This window comes from Phycodurus eques, chromosome 13 (assembly GCF_024500275.1).
Source record: "Phycodurus eques isolate BA_2022a chromosome 13, UOR_Pequ_1.1, whole genome shotgun sequence".
In the NCBI taxonomy this organism is placed as follows: domain Eukaryota; kingdom Metazoa; phylum Chordata; class Actinopteri; order Syngnathiformes; family Syngnathidae; genus Phycodurus; species Phycodurus eques.
Window position 1 is genome coordinate 26,179,885 of NC_084537.1, and position 17,345 is coordinate 26,197,229.

Sequence of the window (17,345 nt, forward strand, 5' to 3'; positions counted from 1 at the left end):
CAAGCTGCGACGTGCGTCGCCGTGCCAGCGGCACACACGTCCGCAAGATGGCATCGGACGCGAAGGCGCAGGCGAACGCACGCGTCACAACGTAGGACGTTTGGGTTCGGATGCGGTTTCCCACGCATGTCGCCATATCCTAAAAACACACGCGGCCCGGGCTCTCACCGAGGTGCAGGGTGAGGTTGATGGCGTTGGGGTACTGGACCCCGGCCAGCATGGTCTGACTCTGCCACCAGGTGGTGTCCTGCTGGTTGTTGTAGTCCGTCAGGTAGGCGGCGCCGTGCTGGTTGCGGGGGTCGCGGGCGTCGCAGATGTGGCACGACTTGGTGACCCCGGTGGCCCCCGTCTGGACGCAGTACTCCTCGGGGGGGCTTCCGCACGTGTCGGTGGCCACCACGGTGACGTTGAAGGCGGCGTTCACGAACTCCGGCATGCAGCGCTGCGCGCGCCCCTCCTCGTCCGCGCACTCGTCCATGGCCGCGCCGACGCCGACCATCAGGGCGGCCGCCGTCAGGGCGACCGCCGCCAGGGGGGACAACCGCGGGGAAGCCGCCATGTCGGAGCGGAGGGCGCTCCGCTTACTCGTGGGGAACGAAGGGGATCCGAACCGAACTTCCGAGCGACTTGGGAGCGAAGACCTTGAAGCTGAAAACTTGTTGGGAGCTCAGCGATTTATGTGCGCCGCCATCGACAGCGAGCAGCAGACTACACCCAGGAAGCCAGCAAGCCAGGAAGGCGGGCGGGCAGGGTCGCCACGCGCATGCGCAACACTCACCCGACGACACCACTTCCGTGGCCATAAAAAACGAAAAGTTGGAGGAGCGCGAACGACTCCGCCGTGAACTTTGAACCCGCCCGGATACAACCTCAGCTTGTTTCCGCAACTTCTCTTTGACCTCTTTTTTGCCTTTCACTCACTCTTCTTCACACTTTGTGACTCCGCAACTCAACTAGCATGTTCGGCACGTCCGACTTCATTGTTTGATACAAAACAAGATTTGGGGATTTGATTGTTTTGGTTTTTTTTCATCCGTCTTTTGTCCTAAAGATTTTTTTTTTTTTTTTTTTTTTTTTTAAGTATTGATTTCAGGAAATACTCTTCATATATCCATCCATCCATTTTCTTTACCGCGTATCCTCATTAGGGTCACGGGGGTGCCGGAGCCCATCCCAGCTATCTTCAGGCGTACACCCTGAACCGGTCGCCGGCCGATCGCAGGGCACATCGAAACAAACAACCGTTGGCGCTCACGTTCCCACCTACGGGCAATTTAGAGTCTTCAATCAACCCAGCACGCATGTTGTCGGGATGTGGGAGGAAACCGGAGCGCCCGGAGAAAACATGCAAACTCCACGCAGGCGGGGCCGGGATTTGAATCCCGGTCCCCAGAACTGTGAGGCAGACGCTCGAACCAGTCCTTCACTGTGCCGGCATACTCGTTCAATAATAATGAAAACAAGTTGGAGCAGGACGAACAGACTTGTCTGTGAACTTTGAACCTGCCAGGATACGACCTCAACTTCACTTTGACCCGTTCAACTCAAAACTCAACTGGAAGAAAAAAGAAAGAAGAACTTAAACCAACAGCTGAGATAATGTGGTTTCACAAGTGTGCACACCCTCTTCTCGGTTTTACGGCATAACTACAGTAACTGGGATCAGGCTGTGTTCAGGAAGAACCAATCACATTCAAACTCATGTTAAACGGGATACAGCACACACCTGCTGCCGTTGAAAGTGCCTGTGATTAATACCAAACTTCAGGTATTCGAGTTGGTTTTTCCTCTTTGTAATCACACCATGACACATTTTTCCACATGTCGGGGAGATTGTGTTATGGTCCGAGGAAACTAAAGTTCAACTTCTATGCGCGGTGGACTTCCGCGTTGGGCGGGAGGTGCCATGTTAACTTCCGGTCGGCATGCCAACGCGGAGTGACGACATGGGAAACTATTAAACATTTAAAACCCCAAAAAAAAAAAAAAAAAAAGTCTAAACTTCGGATGCCATTTCGACCGCGAAAAGTAGCCTACCAGCTCCGAACTATTGGGGGGGGAAAACTTTAACACACAGGTGCGATTAATGGTGGGATTTTTTTTTGAAATGATACCTCTTGGTCTAATTTTTGTATATCCCCAAAAAACGGGTATTTGAACAGAGGTGTGTAGACTTTATACCTACTGACATGAGAGCTGTCGGCCTTTTCACACCGCATTTGCCGCACGTCACAGCGTGCCCAAATTTGGTAGTGCTGACGTTACGCCTACCAGGAAGTCACAGGAAAGTTTTCCCGTTGGAGAAGTAGACCGCACCTCGGCAACTTCGGCAAGATGTATCTGTGTTTTTTTGCAAAAGAAAGCCCCGGCGTTTCGCATTTTAAGGGGGAGGAGACGAGCTGCAGAACAAAAGGAAAAGGGTGCCCCCCATAGTAATGGCTCGTCGGGACCTCGGAGAGTTTAGGCTTGTTCGTTTCCCCGGTACAAGTCCGCCCCAAAGAAATCACTCCGCCAGCCCTTCTCCCATTGGAAGACCATTGCGACGTCACCGCGACGTCGCTCTCCAAATGGAAACTTCGTCAGCCGCCTTCGACATTGTCGCAAAAACGTCGCGCGTCGATGGCATCGCTTAGTGCACCGTGGAAAGGCCTAAACGCGTTATTCGGATGCCCACACGATTTCTAGGCAGGTCACGCCCCACTGCAACGTGATTGGCTGCTGCCTACGCATATGGGATCACGTGGATCACATTTGCACGCAATAAAAACAAAGACGCTTGTCATGGTTGGTTTAGGATGGGTTACGGTTAGGGTGGCTTAGGGTTAGTGGGAAACATTTGAACGCCGCCACACTGAAGTCACGTCCTTCTTTTCCCGTCTAGAAGCAATAGGGCGTGTCCTACAGGATACAACAGCCAATCATAGTGCAGCGGGGCGTGTCCTGAAGCCAGTGATATGGGCAGGGCGTGACCTGCCTAGAAACTACGGGGGAATCCGAATAACGCGGCCTTGGCAGATACAGAAAAAAGAATGGGAGAGGTCTCACTCTGGACAGTATTGTGGCGCCACCTGCTGGAATTATAGGGGCGCACACTTGTATTCAAGTCACGGGGACTGTACTAGCAGATCTTTCACTGTAGATGGAGCCAAAAAAAATTTTTTCTCAGACCATTCGGTACACGACTATCGTGTGTGCGAGCGTGTCGGTGTGTACTATGCGGGCGCAGGGTGGGGCGTTTCCATGGTAACCAGGTAGGGCGTGAGCGTGTTGTTAAGGCTTGTGGAAACGGAATGCATGTGTGTGTGTGAGTGCGTGTAAGCGTGAGTAAATGTGAGTAAGCGTCTGAGTGTCTACCAGGGTGTGTGTAAGCGTGTGTCAGGCTGATTGGTTCCCTCACACACAAACACACAAACTGTGTTGTGCTGAGATTGTCTCAATTGACTTGAAAAGTTGTGTTGAGTTTGCTTAGTTGCTCACACACACACACACAAGTGTGTGCGTGCATGTGTCACGTGTCACTTCCTGTCAGCTTTCGAGAGGAAACTTGTTATGTTAGTCCTGTTCATCACATTTTTCATCTTTATCAAGTTCCTTACCGGAGACAAATTCCTTGTGTGTTTTTTGGACATACTTGGCAAAGAAAGATGATTCTGATTCCGATTCCGATTCTGATTCTGATCGTGTTTGTCATTTGCATCCATCCATCCATCCATCCATCTTGTCGCGCTTATCCGAGGCGGGGTCACGGGGAGCGGCGGCTTAAGCGGGGCTGCCCGGACTTCCCTCTCCCCGGTCACTTCGTCCACGGGGGGGAGACGTAGTCTCTCCGGCGTGTCCCGGGTCGTCCCCGGGGTCTCCTCCCGGCGGGACACCTCACCGGGGAGGCGTCCGGGAGGCATCCGAATCAGACGCCCCCAGCCACCTCTACGCTCCTCCGCACCTCTGCCTGTGCCTAGAAATTCTGTCACTGAACTGCTGTTCCAACCCTGGCTGGAAACTTAACCGACTTACTGCTGACAATGTGGACCCAACTCCGATTCGGTCGTACGGGGACCAAACGGCCCTTATGGAGGAGGCCTGGTACCGCGTACTCCCGGAGCACCCTCCACAGGGACACCATCAAACGCCTTCTCCCAAGTCCACAAAGCACACGTAGACCGGTCGGGCAAACTCGCACGCACCCTCCAGGACCGTGCCGAGGGCGTAGAGCTGGTCCGCTGTTCCACTCCGACTCCGCCACTACCGCCTGCCGATCTGCCAATCCAGAGGCACTGTACCCGATGTCCATGCGATGTTGCAGAAGGGTGTCGATCGGGACAGCCCCGCAACATCCCGAGCCTCGAGGAACTCCGGGCGGATCTCATCCACACCCGGGGCTCTGCTATCGAGGTGCTTTTTAACCACGTCGGCGGAGGTAGGGCAGCCCGCCTCAGAGTGCCCAGACTCTGCTTCCTTCTAGGTAGGCGCGTCGGCGGGCTCGAGGAGGTCTCGAAAGTATTCTCCCTAGTGACCCCCGACGTCCCGAGGTGAGGTCATCAGCGCCCCGTCTCCACGAAGCGCCGCTTCCCCCTCACGAAACGTTGGCCGGCGGACCAGAATTTCCTCGAAGCCGTCCGGAAGTTGTTCTCCTCCTAGATCTGGGTTTTTGCCACAGTGACCACCAAAGCGGCATTCCGCTCGGCCTGCCGAAGAGGACTCCTTCTTCAGCTTAACCACCGACGGGTTCGGGGATCGCCGCCGCGACAGGCGCCCGACGTCAACCACGGCGGCGCGGAACACGCAGCGCTCGGACTCAACGTCCCCGCGGTCGAAGTTCTGCCGGAGGCGGGACTCGGAATTCCTTCTGACAGGGGACTGTGCCAGATGTTCCCGATCCCGACCGATCATGGAGTTCATCGTGTTTGTTTGTCACGTCTGCTTGTGAGGAATCGTGTGGTGCTCACGCGGACATGTTAGTGAGTTGAACGCGCTGTAAAAATCCAGAACAACGCCCGGCACACACTCATGCCAGCGCACGAGTGTGTGTGTCAGTATGGTCGGCGTGTCCCGACGTGCCGCAGACACACGCACACGCACACGCACCTGTTTTAAAAGCAGAGCGTGTGCGAGTTTCAGGAGGATTCGAAGGTGCAGTGCGAAGCAGTCAACATGAAGATTTCACTCGCCGCGCTTTTCTTTGCGCTTGGCGTCGTCACGGCGACCGACAGTAAGTCTGTTTTGCCCTCCTGCTACCATGACAACGCAGCTCGATCATTTTCACGTTCGGCCGGATCGCAACTTTACCGTTGACATTTCAACTCACTTAGCTCGCTCTCTTTGTTGTTGCGTCACGTAGGCGCCCTCGGCTTGACCTCGCTCGCGCGTGCACTTTGAACTCGCCACCGAGGCGACGCTGGAGACTTCGAGGAGAACCTCCCGGTGTTTTCGTTCTCCTCTCAGTCACTGGAGCCTTCCCAGTTAGTCAGTCAGTTCGGTTTGGTAAAAGCGGCAAAAGTAGACGTTGGAAAAGAAGAGCAGACGAGAGGGTCGATTTTGAAACAGAAGAGCAGGAATCGTAAAAAGAGCAGCGGGAGAACGAGTCAAAGGTGAAGAAGTGCAAGAGAAAGTCCAAAAGTAGAGATTGAAAGAGGAGAGAGTGTCGACGTTGAAAGAGTCGCGGTGGAAAAAGCGGTAGAGTGGAAGAAAGTCGAACAGGTAGAAGTAGAAGCGTCCACGTTGGAGAAGTTGCGAGGGCGCCAAGGACTAAAAGTCGAGGAAAGTGTGTGGAAGGAAAAAAGTAGGAAGGAAGTCGGAAGTGTAGAAGACGTACTAAAAGTACGCGTTCGGTCGGAGTGCGTTGGAGAGTCGATGTTGAAATTGCGCCAGCGGAAGACTTTGCGGTGGAGACGTTCAAAGAGTAGGAGCGGAGTCGTCGGAGGGTTGGGGGGCGAGAAGAAATCGTAGTTGGCAGAGGCGAAAGGGTGACGATTTGCGCACCCTTTATCGAGCCGAGGCCCGCATTTGACACCGCCCGAAAAAGGTCGAGCCGTAGGTTGGGTGTGTTCCTCGAGAGCATTTCGGTCTTCCGCCTGCCGCTACACGTGGCCAGCAAACATTATTTGCAGATGCATTTTTTGCATTGTCTCGTCATTGTGAGGAAAGTCCACGGAGACCATCGAGCGCCCGTGCGTGTGTTTTGTGTTTTTTTCTTCAGCAGAGTTGCGGTGCGAGTGCAACGGTCGCTCGGGCGTGTGCGTGCGCGACGCGCTGGGTCTCCGTTGCGTGGATTGCTCGGGCAACGGCCGAGGTCGGCGCTGCGAACGCTGCCAAGACGGATTCCGCCAAGGAGGGCCGACGCTCGGCTGCGTGCCGTGTGGCTGCCACCCCGCGGGTGAGGGTCCCCAAAACCTCCACTCGCCCGAACACGTCGTCGACACCCGTATAGCGAGTCGCCGTCGGGACGCGTGCTGAGCGTGAGCCGCGCTTGACGCAGCGCCTGCAACGCATCTCGGAAAGTAGCGAACACCCGATGAGCGCTCGAGAGGCAGCCTATCCTATAATCGCGGCGCTGATACGGGAAAGGCACAAATGCGCTTCGTTTGTATTCATTCGGTGAAAATACGCTCAGCTTGGGACGGTGCGATCGTATTATCGGAGATGTATTTGTATTTGTTCAATATTTATCACCGAAGCAGACGCGCCGGTATGTTGTCATGATGTAAGTATTCGGCGTTTGGCTGCGCAGTCCACGATATGGAAACGGGCACGGCGGACCACCGGTCAGCACATCTGCCTCCCGGTTCCGGGGACCGGGGTTCAAATCCCGGCCCCGCCTGTGCGCAGTTGGCGTGTTCTCCCCGGGCCCGCTCCCGGTCGTTCAATGGAAGACTCTCCATTGCCCGTAGGCGTGAATGTGCGCGCGACCGGTTGTTTGTTCGGATGCGCCCCGCGATCGGCCGGCGTAGCCCCCCTCTCGCCCGAAGACGGCGAGCCACGCGAGGATCAAGCGGTACGGAAAACGGATGGATGGATATGAAAATGGCTAAATAGTGATTCGGGAGTGGGGAATGACGAATGAATGAATGATTCATCGTTACAAAGTCACTACAAAGGAATTCTGACGCGGCGGACTGCATTCTAACATTAGACGCTAACTCAATGACTCGAAAAGTCCCCAATGACCAGGGAAGGATTTCCAGTGGACATGTTGAGGAAGTATGCCGCGATTGGGCAGCGGGCAGCGAGTGAATGATTCGTGGCGTTCCTCCAGGTTCTGTCAGCGGCAGGTGTGACAGCAGGGGGCGCTGTGTCTGCAGAGAGGGCGTCACAGGAACAAAGTGTGACCTCTGCCCCCGAGGACCAATCGGCCCCCGCGGATGCTCACCAAGGTTAACACCGAAACACGACACGGACCGCGACGAAAAAACTACAAGTCCAGTAATTCACCACAACCTCTCTTCTTCTTTTTCCGTTTCCGTTTCTCTTGCTCTTGCTCCTGTCCCTGTCCCTGTCCCTCGCAGGCGCAGTCCCAGAGAGGATTCCGGCAGCGCGTTGTGTTTCTGTTACGGTCACAGCAGCCAATGTTCCGCCCAGTCGGCGTACGGCGTCCACAACATCCGGAGCACCTTCGAGCACGGTAGCTGCCGCTCGCTCGTCTTCCCTTCGGCCGTCGGAAGACGACTGACGTTTGTCATCCGCAGGTCCCGAGGGTTGGAAGGCGGCCGCCGCTCACGGCCTCACGCCGGCGGACGTCCGCTCCCGCTGGTCCCCCAAGTACGAGGACGTGGAGGTGATCTCCGGGAGCGGTCCGCCGGTGTACCTGTACGCGCCAGGTGCGGAGAGACCCCGACCCCCCTCGGTCCTAACCCCGAACCGCTTCGGGCCTAACCCCGACCCGAATCCCTCGCGCTTCCTGTCCCGCATTAAGTTTGTCTGTCCCGCAGCTTCTTACCTGGGCAACAAGTTGCTGAGTTACGGTCACAACTTGTCCTTCTCGCTGCGTCTGGACCGCGGCATCCGACGCCCGTCTATCGACGACGTCGTTCTGGAAGGTTCCGGTCACCGGGTCTCGGCTTCGCTGGGCGACCTGCGCTCTGTCGTTCCCTGCGGGCAGAAGATCGACTACACCTTCAGGTCCGAACTCCGCTCGCTCGGTCGGGTTCCCGCCGCCCCGGGAAGCCTGTTCAGGGAGAAGCGAGAACATTCCTGGCGCTCCGGCAAGTAGAAACAAACCAGGAATCCGCGGCGCTCGTGACTCGCGGCACTCCCCGACTTCAGCGGCTTTTCGAGGCGACACATTTATGCGTTTTTCTCCTGCCAATTTCCCGGAATTCCCGAGTGTTTCGATAACACGCCTGTGGGAGAGTTCGCTCAAAGCGGGCGAAGGATCGAGAACGATAGCGATGTTTTGACAGCGCGTTTCTTGCCCCGTGGTGAACGTAGCTCATTTCAGGGGTGGACTGACCCTCATACCGCTGAGCCCGGGTTTTGTTAGACTGACCACTGGTTTGGCCTCACACTTTCTTCGACGAGTGGACTTGGGGCCCAGAGTGCGGGGAAACAAGTGAGGAAGAAAGACAAGAAGACGAGGAAAGCCTTTTTGTGCTGCACGGGCACCTCGCCAGGCGCACGCACCTTTGTCCTTTGCAAAAGGCTGACAAACCCACAGAGATTCAATTGCTTCGCCACCTGAGGGTGCAGCATCTCACCGGCATCCATCCATCCGTCCTTCATCTTCTTCCTCTTAACGGGCGAGAGCGGCGCGGCGAGCACGCTGGACTGGTTGCCAGCCAATCGCAGGGCAGGGCACGGGGGGAGGTGACTATTTCGACCGTCCCCGCTGTTATGTCACGGTAGGGGGCGGAAGGGCTCGCTCACAGACAATGTCCTTTTTGAGAAATGGTAAAAAAAAGCTTGACTATTTGAACAAAACAAAATGTATTCTCCATAAAGCGTCCCCTCGAAGCACTGGTCAGACTTCCTGAAGAAGCTAAACGCGACGCTGAGGGACAGGACGCCGAGTGAGCGAGTGATGTTGTGTCGTGCTTTCTCTCGTGTGACATCAGACTGGACGAGCAGCCAGGCAGCAGGTGGCGCCCTCAGCTCACGCCCTTCCAGTTCCAGACACTCCTCCAGAACCTGAGCGCCATCCAGATACGAGCCACCTTTGGAGACAGAGGTGAGCCCCTCCTACCTTCCGACCCTAGATTGGACGGTAACCGACAACTGTCGTTTGTCTCTCTAGGACGCGGTTACCTGGACAACGTCAAAATGGTGTCGGCGAGGCGAGGGGACGGCGCCCCGGCCCGCTGGGTGCGGACCTGCGTCTGTCCGCCGGGATACGAGGGCGACTTCTGTCAACAATGCTCAGCGGGTTTCAGACGGCGGAGGGCGGCGGACGGAGCGTTCAGCCCTTGCGAGCCCTGCGGCTGCAAGGGGGGCGACTGCGACCCGCAAACGGGCGACTGCTACCCCGCGGATGAGACGCAAACCTGCTCGGACGGGTTTTACTGGGACCCGTGGATGCGGACCTGCGTGACGTGCCCCTGTCCCAGGGGAGTGCCGTGCTCGCCGGTCGCCGGGTCGGCACGGCCGCAGTGTCACGTCTGTCCGCCCGGAACCACGGGTGGGTCCGCCGGAGATTAGACGTAACGGGACGTGACGTGACGATAAGGGGCATTGCGGGACACAACGGGGCGACGTGGAACATAACGGGTCACGATGGGGATATTACGGGATGCGACCGCGCCTCCAGCCGTCGGGGGTCAGCATACCGATGCGATTTAATGTTTGTCCGGTCGCGTGCGCTCAGGGCTACGCTGCGACGAGTGTCTGGAGGGTTTCTACGGCTCGCCCGGAGGGGGCGCCGGAGGGCGGCGGCCGTGCCGACCCTGCCGGTGTAACGGCCACATTGACGTCAGAGTGGCGGGAAGCTGCGATCGAACCGGCGGCGAATGTCTGAAGTGCGTCAACAACACGATGGGTCGCAGCTGCGATGTATGTTTGGCCAACTTTTATCACCGCAGCCTGGAGCAGGCCTGCAGACGTAAGTTCCTTGAACCAAGCTGACACGCTGCTGACGTGTCGACATGCTAAGATATCGGTGACACGTTGCCGAAATGTTTCCGATATGTTGCTGACATGCTGTTGCCACGTTTGTGACGTGTTGACCCGTTGCTCACCTGCTCCCGACACGTTGTCACGCACGCGCACTAATGAGAGCATTTCCCGCATTTTGTCGCCGCAGCATGCGACTGCAATCTTCGGGGCTCCGAGTCGCTGCAGTGCGACGACGGCGGTCGCTGTCGCTGCAGACTGGGCTTCGACGGTCCCAAGTGTCAGACGTCCCGGGAGTGTCCCGCCTGTTTCGACGCAGCCAAAGTCAAGGTAAAAGGTCGCCTCAGATCGTTCACGTCCTACGGGCCGCCCTTGAGCCGTCTTCGTCATCCTTTATATGCGACTTTCAGGCGGAGGAGTTGGCTTTCAAAGTTCAGAAGTTGCAGGCGCAGAACTCCGAGATGGGTGCCGGACTCAATACTGGCAACAACACCAATATAGAGGCCGTGATAAGTGCGGCCGAGGCGCTGGTGGACGACCTGGAGGGCGATGCGGAGCAGCTAGCAGGTGCCGCATCATCGCTCGTTTTCGATTGTTGTGCGCGACGAGCAAGAAGTCCATATTTCTCGTGAGGGCATTCGTCATCAAAGTCCCGACCGCGGTGTCCTACAGACCTGGAGAAGCGGCTGCGGGACAGTCTGACGTCTATCGGCCGCGCTCGACTGTCCGAGGAACGGGACGTCCAGAACACGGCCGACGCGACCGGTGACATCAAACGACGGCAGCTGACCTACGTGACCAAAGGAGATCGGCTTCAGAATTTAGTGGAGGACATGAAACGCAAACTGGACGAGGCCGAGTCAAGTCTCCGGGCGGCTGTAAGACCTTAGGCCACGTTATCGCATTTGTACGATACGCGAGGTGTCGAGTGACACGATTGAAGTGTTAAGGGACCGGATTATGGTCAGGTGACTTCTTTCCGGCGTCAGGTGGCTGGATTCGGGTATTAGATGACTAGATTCAAGTGTTACGGGAATGGATTCGGGTTTCATATGACTGGACTGATTAAGTTGTCAGGTGTCTAAATTCTGGTCTCAGTTGACTGGATTCAGGTATGGAAGAGTAATTCTGACGTGAAGGATGAGGATATCGATTCCGAACCGCTCTTATTTTTGTCGTTCCTGTCAGGAGTTTCCGGCAGGCGATGCTCCCCTGACTCCAAACCTTCTCTCCTCGTTGTCGCGGGCCGCGACAAGCTTGGCTGATAAGTGCGTGCACCGGACACTCATCAACGCAATTTTGTTAAAACTGCTCGGATGTTGAAGTCTGGGTCTGTCAGACATCGGACGAAGGCGGTGGCGGTGGAGCGGAGTGCCAAGGAGGCTCTGGGCGACTCTGAGAAAAGTCTGGCACTGGTCCGGAATCTTCTCAACAAAGGGAACAATGTCAAAGATCTGATCGGAGGAGTGCGAACTGCGTAAGTTACTCTTTCGGTCCATCGGTTGTCCAGCAGGGAGCAGCGTATCGCTCTGAATGGCGGCGTTTCGACGGCGCGCGCGTCTTCCTCAGGTATGACGGGATGGCGGCGCGGGTCAAGGGTTTGGAGAACCGGGCGATCCGCGTGGGCGGTGAGGCCACGGACGAGAGCGACAAGGCCAAAGGCATGCTGGAAGACATCAGCAGGACGGCCAGAGACGTCCCGCCCGCCCTGACGGTCAGTCAAGTGGAGTCGACTTCATTTCTGTACAGCGAAGTTAGCGCAAGTTCACTTCACACACGGATCAGGTCAAGGAGCACACTCCTCGTACATGCATCAGAATCAGAATCAGAATCATCCTTATTTGCCAAGTATGTCCGAAACGCACAAGGAATTTGTCTCCGGTCGTCGGAGCCGCTCCAGTACGACGACAGACGGTCGATTGACAGAACACTTTGGGGACGTGAAGACATCGACAAAAAACAATTGTGCGAAAAGATGCCGAGTCCTCCAGCACTTAGAGCGGTTCGAACGACTCATATTGCAATAGTCCGGCGCGACGACCGTTGCGCAAAGGGCGCCGAGACGTCGAGGAGCGGACGCGGTTTCAAGTGACGAGTCGCGCGATCATCCGGGACAAGGTCGGTTGTGCGAATGTGTACTGTATCTAAGAAGACCGAGCGAACCCCACGTGAGCGGGCGCTTTGCGACGGAGGCAAGGAAAACTCCCTCCAAGGAAGAACCCCGAAACAGAACCCAAATCTCTGCGGGGCGTCTGTCTGCCTTGGACGGCTGGGTAGAGATGGAGAGGGAAAACAGCGGCCGGCGGAGGCGTGAGAAGAAGAGTTTGGCTCGAGTACCTGAAAGCAATAACTATCGTCATAACAAATAACTGCTAGAAGTTAGACACCTCGTATAGAAGTCATTCATTCATTCATTCATTTTCCGTAGCGCTCTATCCTCACGCGGGTCGCGGGCGGGCCGGAGCCCGTCCCAGCCGTCCTCGGGCGAGAGGCGAGGTACGCCCTGAACCGGTCGCCAGCCAATCGCAGGGCACATAGAAACAAACAACCAGTCGCACTCACATTCGCACCTACGGGCAATTTAGAGTCTTCAATCAACCTAGCGCGCATGTTTTGGGGATGTGGGAGGAAAGCGGAGTTCTCGGAGAAAAGCCGCGCGGGCACGGGGAGGACGTGCAAACTCCACACAGGCGAGGCCGGATTTCAACCCGCAACCTCGCAACTGCGAGGCGGATGTGCCGTGCTGCCTACCTTGTAGAATATTACCCAAGTAAAAGTTTTAAAGTAGTAAACATTTGCTTTGTGTTCAAATCCGACCTCCCGCCTTCCTGTGTGGACTTTTGTGGGGTTTTTTTGGGTACTCTGGTTTTCTGCCACACTCCAAAAAAGATGCACGGCAGGTTCAGCGCGGACTCCAAATTGTCCGCAGGCGTGAATGGTTGTTCGTCTACGTGTGCCCCGCGACCGGCTGGCGACCAGTTCGGGGTTCGCCCAAAGTCGGCGGGCTCGGCGCCGCGCCCCCCGCGACCCTCCTGAGGGACAGGAGCGCTGCGGAGGCGAGACCGATGGATTTCCGTGGTTGGCCGTCGAGTTGAGCCTACGCCTAGACAGGCCCGTCCTCACTAAAAGGAGATGGAGCTTTTCGCGTCACTGGATTCATATCAATGGAATCCACCTCGATTTTTGAATGCCAATATTTCCGTCTCGTTCGGTTGGCAGAAGAGGCGCTTCATCCTCCGGGGAGAGTCATTCGCTCCGACGTACGAAAAGCGTTTGTGTAAATACGCGTACGTTCCGGGTGCGTAACGTCGGCCTCGTTCGCCGCCGTCGTCATCTGCCGCTGGAGTCGCGGAGTCGGCGAGAGGCGCTTCGCCTCTTCAATTCCATCAACCCGTATCGTGTCACCACAGGCAGGATCGTTCTTCTGCTTCCCGTTCCGGGGGTCAGGCAGTACCGTCAACGAGCAATTGCTTCGGATTTGATTTTATAGCGAAGGTAGGGGAAATTTGTCGGAGTAAAAGTATCCCTTTTTTGGAGGAAATCTTTCAACTGGGTTCCATGACAAGACCGCCGACGGTAACGTCCGGCGCCCGTCCGCATCCTAACGCGCCCTTTGACTCCCCGACGCGCTCAGGGCGACACGGACGCCACGGCCGCCAAGCTGGACCTCCTGAAGAAGGCGGCAGACGGGAGCGTGGCGGGCTTCACGGCACTGCGGGACGACGTACAGCGGGACACGGTTGCCGCCCAGGACATGCTGGAGCGAGGCAGGAGTGCCATCCGGGTAGGAAAGCATTGTGGGAATTCTTGTCAACATTTGATTGGTCGCTGCTCTCTTGTTTTATTTTCGGGAATTCCATCAGCTTCGTTGGCCGTCGACCGGCCCTACCCTTTTTCTCCTCGTTGCGTCCCTTCCTCGTTGGGTGTCGCCCGACCTGGCTCACGACCCCTGTCCTATCCTATCCTGTCCCGTCCCGTCCTATTTGCTACTTGTTGCCCGGCGACAACACTCGTCTTGTCCTTTTCTGTCCTATCCTCACCCGCCCTCCCACTGGCTGCTGACGTCGCCACGTCATTGGCGACCGGGCCTCTGCCAGGGCTTGCTCTTTGATTCTGGAATGACATCGTATGACCCTCGCAGGACACAGATGCGCTGACAGGCCGAGTGGACGCCGCCCACGCCGACACCAAGGGGGCGCTGCGGCGCATAAACAGCAACACCGACAAGCTGGACGCCGCCCTCGGCACTCTGAGAGGTGAACGGACAGTCGCGCGAACGCCGACGAGCCGTCTCCGTCCCGTCCGTCTTCCTTCACCGTCTTCGCCGTCCTTTCCGTCCTCAGGCTTCGACCGGCAGATCGCCGCCAACCAAGCGCAAGCGGACGCCGCCGTCGAGCGGCTTCCTGCTGTCCGCGCGACCGTTCGGCGAGCCGCCGAGAACAACGCTGAGACGCGGGGCTCGCTGGACGCCGTGTCCGCGGATTCGGACACGGCCATGGCGTCCATCAACCGGCTGGAAAAGCTGATCCCCGTTCTGGAGGTGCGCCACCGCCGGTCTAGCGTAGCGTTGATGAGATTTAGTCTCTTGATGTGGGGAAACTAACTGCGATAGACTGCCTTTAGGATTCGGTTCACTTCAACATCCATTCCGAAATCTTGACAAAATACAGTACAGTGAAGCATGCAACTGTCTTTTTAGAAGTACAAAGTGAATTAGGTAGCTCAGGGCACTAATCCAAGATGCAAGAACTTCAGTTCGGTTTCTTCTTTCTGTAGTTAACATTCCAAGAACGCATACGGTACATACAATTTTATAGGTGAAAGCGAAGAACTTTTACCTTCGGTCTGTCATGGACATTGTCTTGATTTGACTAATCGGTTTGTTACTCACCAGGGAGCAATCGGGTCCGTACCGCCTCTCGGAAACGAGGCCACCGACGTGAACGACGGCGTCAAGGCACTGCGGACACTGGCGGGCGATGTCGGCGCAGACCTCGACGCCGAGCTCAGCGCCGGCAGGAAAACGGAAGCGGACGCGGGGCAGGTGAGAGGTTCGACCGCGAGCGGCCCCGAGGTGACGACGGCAAAATAACGCCGCCCGCGCGTTGTCCCGCAGGCTGGAGATGCCGCCGCCACCGCCCTGAGGAACGCCAAACTGGCCAGAGACGCCGTGGGAAGAATGCTGCAAGACATTGCCGAAGGGATGGTCAACATCAGTAAGACACGCCCACTTCTCAAACCTTTACCACGTTGGATGCGTTCATCATCGAATAATGCCAATGAAACAAAATGAACGTTGACCCCAAAATGCCGTAGGAATCGAAAAGTTGCGTATTCAAGTTGCGTCGTTTCAAGGGGCCAAAACGACGATCACAATTTTCTGGGCAGCCCACAGAAACGTCTGTGGCTCCGCCGCTGCCCCGGAGGCCACGAGGCCCACAGCGAACGCATTTTTTCAATTCTACCACATCACGAATCAGTTTTTGCGCAACGGGCAGCCGCTCGGCGGCACTCAACCCCCCCGCTACCACTGACGGTCGGTGGTGGTGGGGCGGGGCCCAATCTAGGGGCATCGCACAGGGCGCCGTTCGGTCCGGGGCGGCCACTGTTAATCGTTTATTGCAGTCAGTAACGGCGACGCGGGTAACCCCGGTTTGGGAAGGGCTGCGACCTCTGACCTCGTTGTCGTCCCGCAGACCAAACGGGTACGTTCGACCCGGACCGCCTCGAGGAGCTGGAGGACTCGGTGGCGGCGGCCCACCGCAACGTGGAGACACGTCTCAAGCCTCAGCTCAGGGACGCGGCGGCGCGGGAAGCGGCGCAGCGCCGCCTGCTGGCCGTCTTAAATGGGGACATCGACGCCATCTTGGGAGACATCGCCAACCTGGAGGACATCTTGAAGACCGTACCCAGCGGGTGCTTCAACAGCCCCCCCATTGAGAAGGCCTGACACGTCACCGCCCAGGAATTTCGCCATGCCCGAGACAACAGGCCAGATTCAATCCCATTCGCTCAAAGGCAACTTTTGTCTTTTGGATCTCGCTTTTCACTTCACGTCGTCGCTCATCACGTGACCCGTCTCAGGCGGAGGCTCCTCCCCTTTCTGGAGCCGCACACAAATCGACGCCGTCGGGCGGAAACCGCCTCGGTCCGAATTTGGTTTCAATTTCAATCAATATTTGTCCAGAACTCGATACTATCGGACAGTCCTGAGTCTGGTGCTGTTATTGTACCACATTATTTAGCCTTGTTATTAAGAGTTGAATATAGTTTGAGAAATTTGACGATACAATGTTCAGTAACTCAAAAAATGTTTCATGTTTTGGGAGATGCGAGGATTCTGCCCAACAGCAAATAGACGCACGCGCACGCGCACACGCAGGCTACTCAAAGTCTCCTGTGACACGTTTCCCATTTTTCTATTTATATAACAATTTGTACATACTGACACCTTTTGACTTCTCCTGCTGACACGTGAGCTAATCGATTCCATGTAATCAATATGATTGTCCTGGAATTGAATAAAATGCTGAAGAAGTTTTGTTTTGTGTTGTATTTTAATGACTTTGTTGTACAGTACAAATACATTAGATTTCATGCCACAAGCACAAGCAAAGCGTCAACATGCTGCACACTGAAAACCGCCACTCACAATCAGCCATTTTCAGGCTTTTACTTTGAAAAGTCTCCCATTCACTGGTACTGTACTTTGGAAAAAGTGGATCCTTGTCAAAAGATTTCGGGCTCCTAAATTACTCTTAAGTTGACATTCATTCATTTTCCATTCCGCTTCCATTCACGCGGGTCGCGGGCGTGCCGGAGCCTATCCCGGCTAACTTCGGGCGAGAGGCGGGGTACGCCCTGAACCGGCCGCCAGCCAATCGCAGGGCACATAGAAACAAACGACCATTCGCACTCACATTCACACCTACGGGCAATTTAGAGTCCTCAATCAACCTAGGACGCATGATTTTGGGATGCGGGAGGCAACTGGAGTACCCGGAGAAAACCCAGCCTTTGCATGTTGTCCCCGGGTCCTCCGAACCGTGACACAGATATGCTAACCGTTCGTTCACTGTGCCGTTAAAAGGGACATATCGACTTTTTATTGTTAGCACGCAAACGGTTCTATTTGGTGATGTGTTCACGCGCCGCGAAATGCTCTCCTGGTCTTGGGCGCTCGCAACCAGAAACGGATCCAGTCCACTGGTTGCCATGGTAATGAAAGCCGGGCTTCGCCATTGGCCGAGCACTATGTGAGGCGGGATGAGAGAAAGATCTGCCCCTTAAGTGAGCCAATTTCACCATGG

General features: G+C 56.2%; 2 protein-coding genes across 3 annotated transcripts in view; one reads left to right on the forward strand and one right to left on the reverse strand.

Moving 5' to 3' along the window:
* The window catches only part of lamc1 (laminin, gamma 1), a 38,498-nt gene extending 37,794 nt beyond the window's left edge, over positions 1–704 (reverse strand). The window contains exon 1 of the mRNA XM_061693232.1: positions 169–704. Within this exon, the coding sequence (XP_061549216.1) occupies positions 169–559 (391 nt within the window). The 5' untranslated portion in view covers positions 560–704. The remainder of the gene's footprint in view (positions 1–168) is intronic.
* Positions 705–5,104: 4,400 nt separating this feature from the next.
* On the forward strand, positions 5,105–16,576 carry lamc2 (laminin, gamma 2). Of its 2 annotated transcripts, none has more exons than XM_061693877.1 (21): positions 5,105–5,206; positions 6,194–6,370; positions 7,250–7,367; positions 7,500–7,615; positions 7,680–7,811; positions 7,923–8,112; positions 9,045–9,157; positions 9,224–9,604; positions 9,791–10,024; positions 10,226–10,365; positions 10,446–10,602; positions 10,708–10,913; positions 11,224–11,303; positions 11,375–11,512; positions 11,605–11,749; positions 13,670–13,819; positions 14,177–14,291; positions 14,379–14,575; positions 14,930–15,079; positions 15,152–15,251; positions 15,732–16,576. In XM_061693877.1, exons 1-21 carry the CDS (start codon positions 5,149–5,151, stop codon positions 15,983–15,985), a joined length of 3,351 nt encoding a protein of 1,116 aa, XP_061549861.1. In that variant the 5' UTR covers positions 5,105–5,148; the 3' UTR covers positions 15,986–16,576. The 2 variants fall into 2 exon arrangements, with proteins under 2 accessions (XP_061549861.1, XP_061549862.1); XM_061693878.1 differs by having other exon boundaries at positions 6,197–6,370.
* Positions 16,577–17,345: the final 769 nt, after the last annotated feature.

Bases quoted from the DNA above. Each gene is read 5' to 3' on its own strand.
- lamc2 (XM_061693877.1), top strand. From the start codon at position 5,149: ATGAAGATTTCACTCGCCGCGCTTTTCTTTGCGCTTGGCGTCGTCACG. The intron at 11,304-11,374 runs GTGCGTGCACCG...TGGGTCTGTCAG, and splicing joins GCGACAAGCTTGGCTGATAA to ACATCGGACGAAGGCGGTGG. The intron at 11,513-11,604 runs GTAAGTTACTCT...CGTCTTCCTCAG, and splicing joins ATCGGAGGAGTGCGAACTGC to GTATGACGGGATGGCGGCGC.